At 33.6% G+C, this 16,769-nt stretch overlaps 2 protein-coding genes across 2 annotated transcripts in view; one reads left to right on the top strand and one right to left on the bottom strand.

The window, feature by feature from the left end:
- Positions 1-13,095, top strand: part of LOC133321905 (uncharacterized) — a gene marked incomplete at its 5' end in the record, with an annotated part of 38,581 nt that extends 25,486 nt beyond the window's left edge. The window contains one exon of the mRNA XM_061530977.1: positions 13,082-13,095. The remainder of the gene's footprint in view (positions 1-13,081) is intronic.
- A 631-nt stretch (positions 13,096-13,726) lies between these two features.
- LOC133321902 (acetylcholine receptor subunit alpha-like) overlaps positions 13,727-16,769 on the bottom strand; it is a 45,182-nt gene continuing 42,139 nt past the window's right edge. The window contains exons 6-10 of the mRNA XM_061530974.1: positions 16,409-16,555; positions 16,207-16,299; positions 15,576-15,959; positions 14,957-15,473; positions 13,727-13,933 (exon numbers count right to left, since the gene is read on the bottom strand). Coding sequence (XP_061386958.1) covers positions 13,733-13,933; positions 14,957-15,473; positions 15,576-15,959; positions 16,207-16,299; positions 16,409-16,555 — 1,342 coding nt within the window. The 3' untranslated portion in view covers positions 13,727-13,732. The remainder of the gene's footprint in view (positions 13,934-14,956; positions 15,474-15,575; positions 15,960-16,206; positions 16,300-16,408; positions 16,556-16,769) is intronic.

Below are 16,769 nucleotides of genomic sequence, written 5' to 3'. Positions count from 1 at the left end.
CATAATTTTTAATCGTTATTTATTGATACGGTCTGTACTAAAAAGCGGTCGGTACTCAAAAACACATTTTTTCATGCTCTTTTGCTACTTGATAAAAAATATTCTTTAAAAATATACGCTCTATTAGCAGTTGAAAATATATTCTTTAAATAATCCTTGCTCTATTGAAACTTGGATAAATAATCCTTAAAAATCTCCAAACTATCGTTATATAAAAATTTTTCCTTTAAAAAAAACCCACCCGTCACTGATAGAACCCTACCGTTAACTCAGTGAATTTCTATTAAATATTAAATATTTCTTTTGATTGTTGCATATTGTTCTAACCTATCCTAGCTTCATTCTAAAGCCAATTTGTATTCCAAAAAATATATTCATTATTGAAATACTTTAGCCTTTAAATGATATTTATGATTTGGAAGAACAAATCTCTGGCGATATGTGGGTTAATTAATACACCTAAAACCTACATTACTTCCCCTATTCAATTAGTGGAAATTTCATTGAAACTGGGAAAAACATTTCTAAAAAATATCCAAACTATCGGCACATACAATTTTACTTTAAGAAATCCACTTCTGGTGGTAATTTTAGTAACAATTAAAAAAATTTACCACTTCAAATATTTTCTTTCCATAATTTATTGATACACATAAAAACTACATTACTCCCCCAATCCAATAGTGAAAGTTTCATTCAAATACGTCCATTCATTGCCGAGTTATGGCCATTTGAATCTGACCATGTGTCAAAATGTAGCTGCTACACGATTCTGTTTGCCTAGTACCGCAAATTGAAAAACGCAAGAAATTGCAATACCATAAAAAGAGAAAAGTGCCGAATATGTTGCCAACTTGTTTTCTGCATTGTGCAACGCCTAAAAGTATGCTCATGATTTTGCAAACTAACATGGAAACACCAAGTAAACGGGTTGGCAGCACTTCTGATATTTTTCTGTTTTTTGGAATTGCAATTTCTTCGGTTTTCCCATTTGAGGTACTAGGCAAACAGAATCGTGTAGCAGTTACATTTTGACACATGGTCAGATTCAAATGGCCATAACTTGGCAATGAATGGACGTATTTGAACGAAACTTTCACTATTGGATTGGGGGAGTGATGTAGTTTTTATGTGTATCAAATAATTATGAGAAAAAAATATATGAAGTGCTAATTTTTTGAAATTTTTACTAAAATGACCAACATGAGTGGTTTTTTTTTAAAGAAAAATGTTATGTGCCGATGTGGATATTTTTTGGAAATATGTATCCCAGTTTTAATCAAATTTTCACAATTGGATTGGGGGAGTGATGTAGTTTTTATGTGTATTAATTAACCAACATTACGCCAGAGATTTGTTCTTCCATAACATAAATTTCTTTTTAAGACTAATTTATTAATAAATATAATTTTTGGAATAAAAATTAGTTTTAGAATGGCAATAGATTAGTATAGAACAATATGCAACATTCAAATAAAATATTTAATAGAAATTCATTGAGATAAAGGTAGGGTTATATCAGTGACGGGTTGATTTTTTAAAGTAAATTTTTATGTAACGATAGGTTGGAGATTTTTAAGGACTATTTATCCAAGTTTCAATAGAGCAAGGATTATTTAATGAATATATTTTCAACTGCTAATAAAGAGTTTATATTTTAAAGAAAATATTTTTTTTTCAATTACCAATAGAGCTTGAAAAAATATTTTTTTGAGTACCGATCGTGGGGAAATTTTTAAAGAATACTATTTTGAATTTCCTATAGCACAGCGATTATATTTTTTCAATTACTAATCGAGAGGGGAAATATTGGTCCTAGACCCAAATTTTTAATATGTTCGTCTGACCATTGAACAGTACATGCTACAATTATGGACCAATCACCACGAAATGTATATTCGGTTCGTCTCAGTGCAGATCCCTATGGTATTTGGTAATGATCGATTATTACTTACAGGATGAAGTACAAATAAAATCCATATTTTTTCTGTTCGCTCTATAGCATTGATGCTCAAAACTTCCCAAAAGGCTTACATTAGGGTAAATTATTAAAAACGTACTCTCATTTGTTCCCTTTTCCTCAGTCATTTTTCACCACACTCAAGTTCTCAGTTTAGGTCTGTACAATACTATTCTATAGACCGTAATAATGATCCGAACACTACGAAATCTTACACGGTGGAAGGGATCTGACTGAGGAACAAGTATAGATCTTTTCATGATAATTGGCCAATATTTAGCTGGAAATGGTAAAATTTGCATTCTATGACGTATATATTTACTCATCAAGGACATAGACCGGAGAGCTTGGCAGCATACACAAAGATTCTGATATTATTATTACCATTATCATACCATAGAGGGCGTAAATTTCGATTTTTGGATATACCTATTCAATAGATGGCGCTAACGACATATCGTCGGTGTTTTAGATTCTCCATAACTTTTGAATGCGTAACGATACAGAAAGAATTCAAAGATATATTGATGGCTCAGCACATCCTCTATCGTGGTATAATTATATATATTTATACCCTCAGCCTTTAGGCTAATAAGGGTTGCACACTTTGAAACGGTGAAAATGTGTCTCATCGAAATATTGGTTTTAGACCCCATGTTTCATTGGACCAAATCCGTTTCATAAAATTTGGATTCGATTTAGCCATGTCCGTCCGTCCCTCCGTCCGTGCGTTGTCCGTCTGTATGTATGGCTGGTACACGGTAATTCTCGAAGGCAAGAACCGATTTCATTCAAACTTTGCACATTTTAATATTTCGTCCAAACTTAGTTTAATTTCGAAGATGGAATATCGGTCCACATCTTCAGGTACCTCATCCACAAAATGCTCAAAATTGTGCTAAAAATTAATTTTATAATAACATACAAACGGACTATCCGATTTTAACGAAACTTTGTACAGCCTATTATCTTTACTATGCCTAGATCAACTTTGAAGATATGATCCACTGGTCCACTCTTTCTGGTACATCCCCCAAATTTTCAATATTTATAATACCAATATCAAGCTAATGGATTGTCCGTTTTGAACCAAACTTTGCACAACTTATTACATTTACCAAGCCTAGATCAAGTTTGAAGATGGGACCCATTGGTCCACTCTTTCCGGTACCTCCCCCACAAAATGGTCAAAATTGTGCTAAAAATTAATTTTATAATAACATGCCAACGGACTATCCGATTTTAATGAAACGTTGTACAACCTATTATCTTTACCAAGCCTAGATCAAGTAGGAAGTTGGGATCCATTGGTCAACTCCTTCTAGTACTGCCCCACAAATGGTCAAAATTTTTAATATTTGTAAATCCATATCAGGCGAATGGAATGTCCGTTATGAACCAAACTTTGCACAACCCATTATCTTTACCAATAATAGATCAAGTTTGAAGATGGGACACATTAGTCCACTCCTTCTGGAGCCTCCCTCCCAAATGGTCAACATTTTCAATATGATATGAACCAAAATTTGCACAACCCAGTATCTTCACGAAGTCTAGGTTAAGTCCAAAAATGGGACCCAGTAGTCTACTCCTTTCGGTGCCTCCCTCACAAATGGTCCATATTTTATAACATTTTATCAACATTAAATCCGAAACCTCTTCGATAAAAACAGATTTCTTATATAAAGCTAATAATATAATCTGTGTCTAATTCCGAAGACCTCCGCAAACCATAGGCTGGGGGTTTATATCTGTCGGTAACACCGACTGACACTTTTTTTACTTGTTAAAGCACATTTTTAGGATTTCATGTTTTTTAAATTTATTTTTGTTAAAACCTTTATGGAATCACCCAAATTTGCCATTGTTACTGTTATTATTATTTTGTTATGGGTCCACTTTTTTTCCTGACTATTTTTACATGAAAATGGATTTGTTAGGAAAGTAAATATGTTTAGTTTGTTGTAGTTGGGTTTCCTCATTTTTTTTATTTTTGGGAAGGCAGTGAACACAGTACTATGTGTGTGTGTGTTAGTGTCGTGTTTGTATGCATATTTGAGTGTGTGTTGTAAACGCTCCATCTGTCTTTGTCGAACGGAATTTTTATTTTTTTTTTTCAAAATTATTTCTGTGTGTGAGTTTATTAACAATTTTTTTATTTCAATAGAGATTGGGTTTTCTTAGATTTAAATAACTTTTTTTTTTTGAGTTTTTGTTTTTGCAATACAAGACAACATATTTGTTTTTCGTTATTGTATTAAACATTGTTTTTTGTGTGTGTGTTTTCCTGTTTGTTGGTTTCTTTTTATGCTTAGATTTTAATAAGTTTTTTTACTCAAGTTTTTTGTTTAATATTTCTAAAAACTAGTTTTGAGTTTCCTCGTTATTATTTTTTTCCTTAGGGGTTTTGTTTTGATCCGTATCTGTAGGTATTTTAGGTTTTCATGTTTTTTAAGGTTTTAGTAGGTAAGTATTTTTTGCTGTATTTATTAGTTTTAATTTTTTCCTCATACTGCTATTGTTTTTTGTTGTTGTTGTTTCTTAAAAACTATTAACTTTAGAACCAATTGCTTTAGTATTCATTTTTGTGTTCTCAAAATCTTTGCCAAAGGCAAAGATCTGACTATGTACAAAATTTGTTGTTTTTGTTTTTTTTTTCATCTTATAAGTAGGAAATTAAGAATAGTTAATTTGTAATAAGTAAGAAGATTAGTAACAATGGTGAGAGAAAGGGGTAGAGGTGGATTTTTGTGATAATGGTAAGGAGTTTTGGGGGGGTTGGGGAAAACATTTGGGTAAGATAACTAATCCAATTGCTTAATATTAATACTTAAATTACATTGTTTTGTTTTATTTGGATACATTTTGAAATAAATCATAAAATTAAATTAGTGTTACACACATTTGTTTTGTTTTGGCAGTTACATATTACAATTGTATGAATGTGTCTGTCTGTGTTTGAGTGCATGTATGTATATGTATGTATTAATTTATTACATTGACAATGTGATAAGAAAAGAAATCTATTGAAATTTCTAAAATGAAATTTAAACTTTAATTTAAATTCTCTCTCCTAATTACCCTCATGGCGTATACATATTGCCGTAACTCATACACCTCAATATGCCAGATAATAACATGGCCTAATAAGATAGTAAAACAATTAATTTCACAATAGTATTATTAAGAAATTGTAATTACATTTTAATGAATGGCAATGAATGATAGATGTGGGAGAATTTTTTGGGGAAATTATGGACAAGGCAAATTTAGAAGTGATTAGCCTACTAATTATAAAATGGAAGGGGGGAGGGAAGGTGTTGATACAGCACTATTACAGATATATATGGGAGTATATACCAAAAAAGTGATAAGAATATTTTTCAAGGATGTGAGGATATTTGAAAAATATATTTTTTGAAGCCCAAATAGGATCGTGTAATATAAAAAATATCCATAAGGATTATTCGAAGCTTGGGGTTTTAAAAATATTTTTCAAATGCCATGTAGCCTTGGATCATTTTAAATTTTGTTCAAAGGTCATTACAGCAATGGGTCTTTTAAACATATTTTTATACCCTTCACCACACAGTGGTACAGGGTATTATGTCTTTGTGAATATGTTTGTAACAGGCAAAAGGAAACGAGAAAGACACAGATTTGCTTTTGAAAATATGCATAGAATCAATTTCTAAGTCGATTTATGCATGCCCGTCCGTCCGTCTGTCCATGTTAAATTGTAAACAAAGTACAAATCGCATTTATGATCCGAATTGGATGAAATTTGGCACAGCTCATTTGTTTGGCCTAAGGACGAACCCTATTGAAATTGGGAAAAATCGGTTCAGATTTAGATATATCATATATATTTTCAAGGTAAGGTAAATGGTGCACCGAAGTCCTTATATATGTTTCGATTTACACGAAATTTGGCACAGCGTACTAAATTAAGTCTAGAATGATGTGTGCAGTTTCGTGAAAATCGGTTCAGATTTAGATATAGCTCCCATATATAGCTTCGCCCGATTTTAGGTAAATAGTCCACTAAAGTCCTTGGAAAATCAGTTCAGATTTAGATATAGCTCCCTTATATATCTTCGTCCGATTTAAGGTAAATTAGGTACCAAAGTCTCTGAAAGTTATTTGATTTGCACGAAATTTGTCATAGCGTACTGAATTAAGCCTAGAATGATGTTGCTAAGCTTCGTGAAAAGATCCATAGCTAGGCCGATTGACACAACGTACTGATGTAATATAAATTAGTCTCTGGCAAGTTTCCCTGAAATCGGTTCAAATATAGATATATAACAAAAACGCGTCGTCTGTTAGGATACATATGTAGAATATACCCAAAGCGGTGAAGGGTATCATATAGCCGGCCCAGTCCGACTTTACTACTTTCCTTACTGGCTTTTTAATTGTCAAAACAGGGGTGGAGTTTTAAATATATTTTATCAGGGGCCATAAAAAAACATGGATCTTTTAAGGAATATTTTTTCATGGCCCATAAGAGGCGTGGATTTTTTCAAAAAATTTTTTCAAGACGTTGATTTTTTAAAATATTTTTTCAAGGCCCATAACAGGCGTGGATTTTTTAAAAATATTTTTTCAAGACGTTGATTTTTTAAAATATTTTCTCAAGGCTCATAACAGGCGTGGATTTTTTAAAAATAAATTTCAAATTTCTTAAAAATATTTTTTCAAGGCCCATTACAGGCTTGGATTTTTTAAAATTTGTTCAATCCTATCATTAATATCGGATTATTATTAAAGATTTTTTAAGTCCTCTTATTCGTAAGATTGGAGTTTTTATTTTTGAAATATAATAATAAATAATATTTTTATATATAATAAATAATATTATTTAATAGAAATGCATTTGGTATGTACGATGGTATGTTCTAATAATTTTTTGCCCGCCCAAATAGTATTTCTTGTTTATTTCCCTTTATGTACCACATGTGGTATGAGTTATGTCAATATTAATACGCCATGTGTTTAATTATAAAAATAATTTAAATTCCATTAAATGTAATTAAATTTAAATAGTTCATTTATAAAATGTGACAATTTAAATTATTGCGGTTAAGTTTTGGCATGTGTTTAAGAAACGTAAAATATCAATGACACCCTTTCCACAGAAAATTTCATCAGTTTCGTATTTTTGAATATTTTCTTAAAACCTTAATTAGGAAGGAGAAAGAATAAATATATTCAACAAATTTGGCTACAATTTAGGGGAGTTGTATCCTACATTTTTATTCTTAAACCGTTGATAATTATTTTCTCTTCCCTTCAAGGTGTCTATGAATGATGTGAATACAAAAAAAGAAAAATATTTTGCGGCACATAAGGGTACCTTTTTCGAGCATGTAAACATGGTAATATTTTAAATATACCTCAAATTACTTAACTGTGTATTAGTTATATGGAATAATTATAAATATCTATTCCATGACTTTATACAAATTCAAAATGTAATTTATTGTTTAATCATATAAAATTTTATTGGTTAACATTCTTTCATTGCAGTAAATTTCGAAATAAACCACATTCAGTATATTCAACTATACATGTATGAATTTATTACATCAATCTATATTTGCTCTTGCAAGTTGAATTTGTTTTTAAAAAGAAAGCATTTGCCTTCAAGGCATAATTTCATCTAAAATTTGAACCATAACTAAGTTTCGAAATTTTCACCCACATTCTCCTTCTTGCATGTTTTCGAAGTAATTCAAATTTGATTAACATATTCATGTAGTTTTGTCGGATCGATAATTTTACTTATCGAAACTTATTTATTTCTATGTATGGTAATGTGGTACATTGTGTAGTATGAGTGATATCAATACGTATACGCGGGTGTAATTATGAAGAGAAAATTAAATGATTTGAAGTTTTGTTATTAAATTTCAAAAATTTGCAATGTAAATTTTACAAAAATTAAAATGAAAAAATACATATGAATTTTATGATAGCCTGTTAGTATCAAGAAACTAGGATGTTTAATCCTTTAGTCCATAAAGAGTATTCTTCTCTCTATTTTATCTAGGGCAAGAAGTCCCTTAGTCCTTAAAGAAATATGTTAGGATTTTAAGCTAAGATGTGTGCTTGTTGTTCAAAAATTATGATTAAAAAATTCAGGTTTGTCACTCCTTGAAAAATATTAAAAAAAAGTGTAGTAGCCTTAAAAATATTTTTTTAAATGGGCTTTTTATTAACCTTCAAAAAAAATAGTAGTATTTTAAGCTATATGATTGATTTTTTTAGCAAAAGGTGTATTTTAAGGAATGGGTTTAAAGGAACATCAGAAGTAAGCGCGAATTGTTTAAACAATACTTTTTGAAGGATAATATGAGCTTTAAAGGCGGATTTTGAAATATTTTATTAATATTTTTAAGAACCCTAAGTCATATATGAGTGATTTTTTTTTAATATGTTGCTATAATTAATAAATATTTTTAAAGATCCGCAGCTATATAAGCACTGATGACAAACATATATTTTAAGGGCGTTTTTTCATAATAGTTTTGAAGAACAATCTGAGCTATAAGCGACGATCTTTAAAGAATATGTTTGAAGTTTTATGGCCATAAGTGGACATTTGTTTAAAAATATTATGATAGCTCAGATTTTCGAAGGAATTTTTTATAAGTTTGATATGATAACCCTTTTTTCTTAAGTTTTTTTTTTTTTGAAGAACAATCTGAACCACAAGCCCCATTTGAACCATATGCGTGGATTTTTTAATTATAAGAATATTTGTCTGAGAACTATCCAATCCCAAATTTGAGATTTGGAAAAAATTTTTGTTATAATACTTCTAATGGAGCGTTTCTTAAATCCCATCCCAGGATAAAAATACCTCCCAGGGAATTTTTAAATAACAGCTTCCAATAAATAATGGATTTCTTAAGTAATATTTTGAAGGACTCAAGGCAGCAGGGCCTTAGTAAACATTTTTTCAAGGTCCTTTAAGCATAAAGAATATTTGTTTACGGACCTCCAAGCGTGGATTTATCAAAGAATCCTTTTTTCATGGACCTTCAATCACGACTTCGTTAGGGAATACCTTTTCAAGGACAACCAACGAGCATAAATCTCAAATTGTTTGATCGATTTCTTTTTACACAACCTAATATTTTGAAACACTTCAAGAATATTTTTTGAATGTCATCCAAGCATGAGTTCTTTATAGAATATTATTCCAAGGACCTCCAAGTGTGGATTTTTTAAAGAATATTTTTTAAGGACTTCCAACCAGGACATCCCTGCGGAATACTTTTTAATACACCTTTTCTAAGGATCTGTATTAAATTTTCAAGGATATTGTTTTATTAAGAATATATTTCCCAGGATCAAAATAACTCCAAGGGTGTTTTTGAATAATAGCTTTCAAAGAATAATGGATTCTTTAAATAATATTTTGGAGTCCTTCAAAATATTATTTAAGGAATTATTATTTAAGCAACAGTGCCTTAGAGAATATTTTTTCAAGGCCCTCCAAGCGTGAGTTCCTTATAGAATATTTTTTCAAGGACCTCCATTTCTTAAGGATTACTTTTGTCAAGGACATCCAATTAAGAGTTTTCAATGTATAATAAAACAATGTTGACTGTTTTTGAAAATATTTCTTCAAGAGATAATGAAACTCCATGCGAACATTTGCTGAAAATATTTTTATGAATTTATATATTCGTTGATTTAATTGGACTATTTTTCAGAAACCAGCCAATGCGTATTTTTTAGTATTTCCTTCAAGGACCTCCTAAAGAATATTTTTTTTCAAGGATCTTAGGAACATTTTTTTCTAGGATTTTCTCATTCTCATTAAAATTTGTTCTATAGCTTCGAAGGCTGGATTCTAAATGTGGATATCTTAAACAATATTTTTTCCAGGACCTCCATGTGTGGGTTTGCTAAAGAATATTTTTTCAAGGATCTCCAATCAATAATTCCTTGGGGAATATTTTTTCATAGAAATCCCAGCGTAGAATTCTTTAAACAAATTATTTCCGGAAGTTACAAGGGTTGGACTTCATTAAAAATCTTTTTTTCCAGAGTTTCGAAGGATGGACTTTTAGGAGATTCAACATAAATAATATTTTTTAGGAATATTTGCTTAATAATATTTTTAAGGGTTTATTAACTCAAGGTCATTTAAGCTATAATTCATTCTTATTGTGGACCACTGGAGCCACAGTCTTGGTTTTGTGAAGATTTTCATTTAGGGAGAATCCTTTATATATACACAAATTTATCGAATATTCTTCTAAATGCTGTCAATATCTTGTCTTATGTTTGAATATGTCGATGTTTTATGTATGATTTAATGATTTACAATTAATTATCTATGTGTGTGTGTGTTTGAATGAATATTTTTGGGGATTTTTGAAACTTTATTAACTTATCTTATACTATTAAAACTAATTATACTAAAATTGTTTTCCTCTTGAAGACATTTTTCTTAGTGTTTTTTTTTGGGTTTTCATTTATTTTTTTTCACTACATAATACATAACAATATACACACATACAATAATATATATAAAAATCATTATCTTACCTTTGTAGCGGCTTATTAAAGGGTATCATTTTTTGTTTGTTTGTTTTTTTTTTGGGTTTTCTTTTGTTGTTCTATTCGTAATAATAATCATTTGTCATCTTTGTTTTTTGTCATAGATTTCAATAATAATCATCACCATCATCATAATAAAAAATATAAATATTTTTCTTGTTAGTTTTTTTTATTTCTACAATTATCTGTACATTCCCATTGAGAATGACAGTTTGTGTGTGTGTGTGGTTAGTTGTAGTTGTTTTTATGGTAGTTGTGCTCCTTAGTTGTCGAATAGGTAGTTTTGGGTTGTTTTGTTTCCAATAAAATGCGAATTAGTTTTTTCTCTGGGAGGAAAAGGGAACATAGAGAGGGAAGAGGAGGCTGGTGATTTAAAAATGTTTTATACTTTTGAAGAGCTTTTATTGACATAAAACCTTTAGACGTTTCATACAGAACATTGCAGATATGTCTTCAGGACTTCTATACACATTGCATCTGCTATAGATCTTCTACTATTAGAAGACCAAATATCGCGGATATAATCAGTACTCCTCCTATTAAGCAGATATAGATATATTTGGTATCTGCGAATGAAATAAGCATTCGGGAACAGTCAGCAGATCTAAGGAAAGAGTATCGGAGAAAATGACCAAGAATATATCATACTTGGACGGCTAAGGTGAATATGGACGCCCCAAAGGTATCCTGAAAGATGATACCCTAACCTGTGCTTATCAACTTATTCCAACGGAGCGTGGTTGATACCTGATGTTATATTTTTAGTTATTAGGTCCTTACCATGGTATGAAGGATATGCCTTGATGGCAAGATGTCCTACACTTACTCGATGACATATGGATTCATCTCCGACTGAGGTAGGTGCGGTTGCCTCGACTACCTCTGTCCGTAGGCATAACAAAACGTGTCACTGATTCGGACACTGCTACTATGGGGTAAGAAACCACGAGTAGAAGCTTCAAAGCCCCGTTCGAAACCCCACTGCCGACTTCATTGGTCAAAAGATGCAAGATCAGATATGCACTCCTAAAAATTTTCAAGTCAATAACTGAGAAGGAATTCCTACAAATTAAGAAATACCTTAAAGTATATAGGAATTTCGAAGTAGTCTATCCGAACAAGGCATAGGAGAATTCTTAGTTGACAGCAGATTCCGTTGGGTTTATCAGCGATGGTTATTTTCTGTTGCTCACCTTGAGATCAAATTCTTCTCGACCATGGGAGATCATCAGATTTTACAATTTGGTAGGATCACACAGTATAGGGAGTTCAAGGTCTGGCGACTTAAGACCTGTTATAGTACTTCCGTATAGAAGAAGAAAATATTCCTGTGAATAGAAATTAAATACCCCTCACAGTCTGCGTCCATGAAGAGCATGAGATCGACCGAGGAATGGAAATCTGCTGCAAAGAAGCCGCCGTTACTGCGAACAGTTCGGCATCCCGTACCGTATGCGTCGGTAGAGGCAAAAATAATAGTGGCAAGACCACCAGTGGGAAAATGAAAATCGGAACATGGCTCCATAGAAACCTTCTCTGGCAAAGCCGAAACATTCTCAATGTACGATCCGCCATTTGTGCCCGATAACCAGAGAGGGGCGCTATTTGAAAAAAAAAAACAGATCCAAGACGATATTCCTCTGGATTAAGGCAGAGTTTACAGTTTGATAGGAATACCAGTATGGCGACTTAAGACCTTCTTAGGGAAAACCGAAAGTCGCATCAAGGCTTCATAGCCTGTACGTATCAGCTATAGGCATTGACAGCTACTCGTCCCTCAACTCAAGACCATTTTTGTAGATGGAGCCAGATCACCAAAGTTTACAATTTGGAAGTATCACTCAATTAAAGAGGGTAAAGGTCTGGTGACGTAAGACTTCCTATGGAAAGACAAAAGTTGGACCAAGGCTTCATAGGAACATTCTCAGTCAAATCCGAAAACTCTACTCTCCGGCTGAACAGAGTGTGGCTCTAATAGACAAAAAACAGATTAGGATGGGCGTATATAATACTCGACTGTCTTCCTTCCGATCGAGACAGATCATCGGAGTTTACCATTTGTTATAATCACCTCCTCTAGATTTATGGTATGTAGAATACCTCTTATGGGATTTTTGTCTTTTTAGAGGACCTCAATATAGAATATTTACTTCTGCAGAGGAGACCGCCTATATTTATTTTTCATATAAAAGACTTTTTGTAGTTCTATTGGTATACTGTATGTGGAGGACCTCCTATATCTCTTTTGCATATCTAAGACCTGTAAAATGCCTATTTTATATCGAGGAGCTCTTATAGCCCTTGTATACATAGATGACCTCCCGTAGGTATTCCATGCCCGTAGGTATTCCATGGTCTTCTGAAACCATATCAGCAGAAATCGGCTTAAATTACTTTTCTTTAATGGTGGACGAATAAGGGTGGGAAAAGGAAAAGAGGAAAGGGGAAAAATTTTAATGTTCACGATGTTTACAAATTTATACTTTTTAGTACCTCATATTAATATTGACACATACATATGCAGATCTGTATACATATAAGTATGTATGTGTGTGTTTGGGTGCAGTTCATAACATATGTATGTAAATTTTGTTTTGTTACATGTAAATCACCTATGTATAAATATGTATGTATTTTATTATTATATCTTAAAACAATGTTACTGTTATGGTTACTGTTGTTGCAATTTTCGCTTGTTGTTGTTTTGTTGCTTAATGTGGTTGTTAATATTAATTTTATGTTGTTGTTTTTGTTATCGTTTCTTGTTGTTGTTGCTGTTGTAATTATTATATCCCTTGTTATGAGTAGTAACGAAAGGTTTACCGCTTTTCCATTAGTTTTTGTTTGTCTGTGTGTTGTTTTACTGCCGAAAGAGCCATAAAGATCGAGAGAGAGAAAGACAGGGGGCAAAGAGAGATATTTTTGTGGTATGTGGAGACTGTATACAGGATGTGTGGCTGTTCGATTTCCTTGATTTGAAGTCTTAAAAATTATTATTTTTGTTTTTAATTTTTTATCTTCTTTTACTTTCGTTTTTTTTCTTGGGAGTAAAAGTGAAAGAAGAATCTCTAGCTTGTTTTTGTTTCCAGGTCGGGGTTCTCTTAATTTTTTCTCTGATTTTTTTTTTTGAATTTTTTCCTTATATTTCTGTTTGTTTGTGTATATTTTTTTCTTTTCCATTTTCATAAGTATTTACAACGCTGGTTTGGCAGCATTCGGCTTGGCTGTGGTCGATGCAATTTCAGATAATCTAACATCAATGGGTACGCGTGTGTCGTAGAGCGTGGGGGCCTGTAAAATAATACCAGCCGTGCCAACCACAACGGCAATTGTAAAAATCCATAAGAAAAGACGATCCAGTACCATGGCCACAAATTTCCAATCTTCTTTGACCTATTTTTTGTGTTGTTGGTGTTGTTGATGTTTTTCATGGTTTATTTAAAGGTCCATTGTCGACGATGTCATCATCCGCATCCGGTAATATCATTCGTGTGCAATACAATGCAGATGCCAGGAGAGAGATGACCAAAATAAAAATGAAAAGAAAGAAAAAGATAAAAAATGTATTATAAATAATGGTTTAATAAAATCTATTTGTAAAAAAAATTTAATCGTAATTTCTAAAAGCATCCTTAAACCTCCTACAACTCTTTAAGGCCATCAAGGCGGGGATTTTTTAAAGAATATTTTTTGGAGTTCTAGCAAAGGCGTGGATTTTTTAAAGAATGTTTTTTCAAGGTCTAACACAGGCGTAGAATTTTTAAGACTATTTTTTCAGGGTCTAACAAGGGCTTGGAATTTTTGAAGAATATTTTTTCAAGGTCCACTTTTAGACATTGATAGGTAGACTTTCTAAAGCAAATTCTCTTTACATATCCATCATTCATATCCTTGTGTCCTTTTCATCCTCACTTTTCCCATTGCAACATTCAATAATGGTTTCTCATGTTTCCATGCCTCTTACATCTAATACGACCACAGCAATTATTGTGTGGACAATGGTTCCCAGTCCCACCTGTACATCACCATACCCATCAAATCGAACAACTGACGAGATTCAATGCAAAAATTGAAATTATCAAAATTTGTAGTCAATTGACATGGAACATGTGGGACCTAGGGGCTAGGCATGCAGATGATTTGTGTTCGGAAGATTCGGTCACCTTTGAATGAGTGTCATATTTGACAATGAAGTAAACTGAGCACTTGTTGGAAAAAAGGTGATAAAAAGGCAATCATAGAGCTGTCAATGAGTACCAAAGTTAATAACAGAGATGGGGATTTTAGAAAGTCCAATGGAAATCTTTTTTATGGGAAGAAAACGAAAAACCAAAATTTTTATTTGGCTGAGAACGGCAGTGGTTCTATAGAGACCCTTCATTTTTTTTTTTAAATTTTATAGCTCCCAATACTCACCCTTGTACTCTCCTCTTCTTTACGCGTTTGATCCGCTATATAGGTAACACCCTTCATGGCCTTTGTCAGTTCGGGACATTTATGCCAACGATTTCTCAGCTGACTCTCCTTGGCCGCACAACAGTGCGGTCCACCCTCGCGCTGACATTCTGGCAGAACTTCCGCACGGGCAGTGGTTGGATTGGTCTGTACGGCAGCACTCTGCCGCTGTGCCGTCGATGATGCTGTGCCACCAGTTGCTGTCGCCGCTGCCGATTCACATGCCGCTCCCGTACCCAAACCCTGATGTATTTGCACCGTACCACTGACGCTGCAACACGAACCGGCCAGCGTCGAGGCGGTGGCCACCGAATTCACCGTGGTCGTCGATTTTATCACATTCGAATTTGTATTGCCTATCAGGTCACATGTCGTAGTTGACTGGTGCTGTTGATGCGGGTGCAGGGGAGCAGGCACTGGCGAAAAGTTCGCCGAACAAGTGGATTGTTGACGGTACAGATGATAGGGATGCGAATGTTGGGGCTGTTGTTGATGTAGGGTGGTGGTGGATGAGGATTTCGTGGCCGACTGGCCCATATGATAGAGGGGTTGATGATGGTGGGGCGGATGATGTATGGTACCGTAACCGCTATACTGCGAGGTGGACGACTCCACACAACCGAAGCCGTTCGTCTGCACCGATGTTGAGGTTTTCTGGCGAAATTTCGTTGGCGTCAGTGGATGATCGAGCAGTGAATCGCCCGTCTGCTGGTACTGACTGTGATGCAGGGTATCGATCAGCGAGCTGGTGGTCGATGTTTCCTGATTCACCGTACAGGGATATATAAAATTGCCGCTAATTGTTGAGGCGGCAGCTGGAACACATGTGGCACCAAAGCCGATGTTACCACTAGCAGCCAGGGCGCCTGGTCCACCAATTTCGTCCAATAGGTTAAGACTTTGTACTCGGTGTTGCAGGTGAGGCGAGGTGCTACGTGAAGTTTTATGCGGACTATGGTGTAGTCTAGGAGGGAATGGAGGGAGGAGGAAGAACAATTAAAAAATTAGTTTGAAGTCGCAGACTTTTTAAAAAGTAATTTTTCAAGAAAAATCATATTTTTTAAGAACTTCCAAAGGCGTGGATTTTTAAAAAAGTACTTCCGAAGGTATGAATTTAAAAAAATAAGTACTTCCAAAGGCGTGAATTTAAAAAAAAAATATTTTAAAGTACTTTCACAAACATTAAAGAACATTCAAGTGGAATGACTTACCGTGATAAGGCTACTGGTGGTGGCAGCGGTGGTATTTGATCCCTAAGTTCGAATCCATTGCATGTGCGTAGCATCAGTTGGCGTGATGTTTTACTGTCGGACCAGAGAGAGAGAAAACAGAAAAAAATTTAGTAAATAAAATTCCAACCACAGAAAAAAACTATATATGTATATGTAAATCGCAGTGCTATGCGTTACTTACATCATCTCACTTATGGGATAGAGCGGTCGTCGCATAACCAGAAACCGTGGCAGTTGATTGATAAACACTGTTCGCACCCACGGTGCCATAATGTGTGTTTGTGGTGAACGAAAATGTATATTTAGTACTACCACCGTCACACATATACTGTTCAAGTGCCACATAGACACACGTACACATATACACATAGTGATGGGGACAAGGTTCCAGGTAAGTAATGGTAACCAAAAACAGCAGGATATGCATCAAAAGGTGTAGAATCCACAGCCATATTCAGCGTTTGGTCCAGCGTGCATGCGATGCCATGCCATGCCATTTACACCATCGTTGTTACAAGTTGCAACATGTTTTATGCCATTGT

The sequence above is a fragment of the Musca vetustissima genome, unplaced genomic scaffold, assembly GCF_032173495.1.
Source record: "Musca vetustissima isolate MV318-11 ecotype Yass unplaced genomic scaffold, APGP_CSIRO_Mvet_v1 utg46116, whole genome shotgun sequence".
Taxonomy (NCBI): domain Eukaryota; kingdom Metazoa; phylum Arthropoda; class Insecta; order Diptera; family Muscidae; genus Musca; species Musca vetustissima.
The sequence above is the reverse complement of the archived record's forward strand: the minus strand, read 5'-3'. Positions and strand labels throughout refer to the sequence as shown.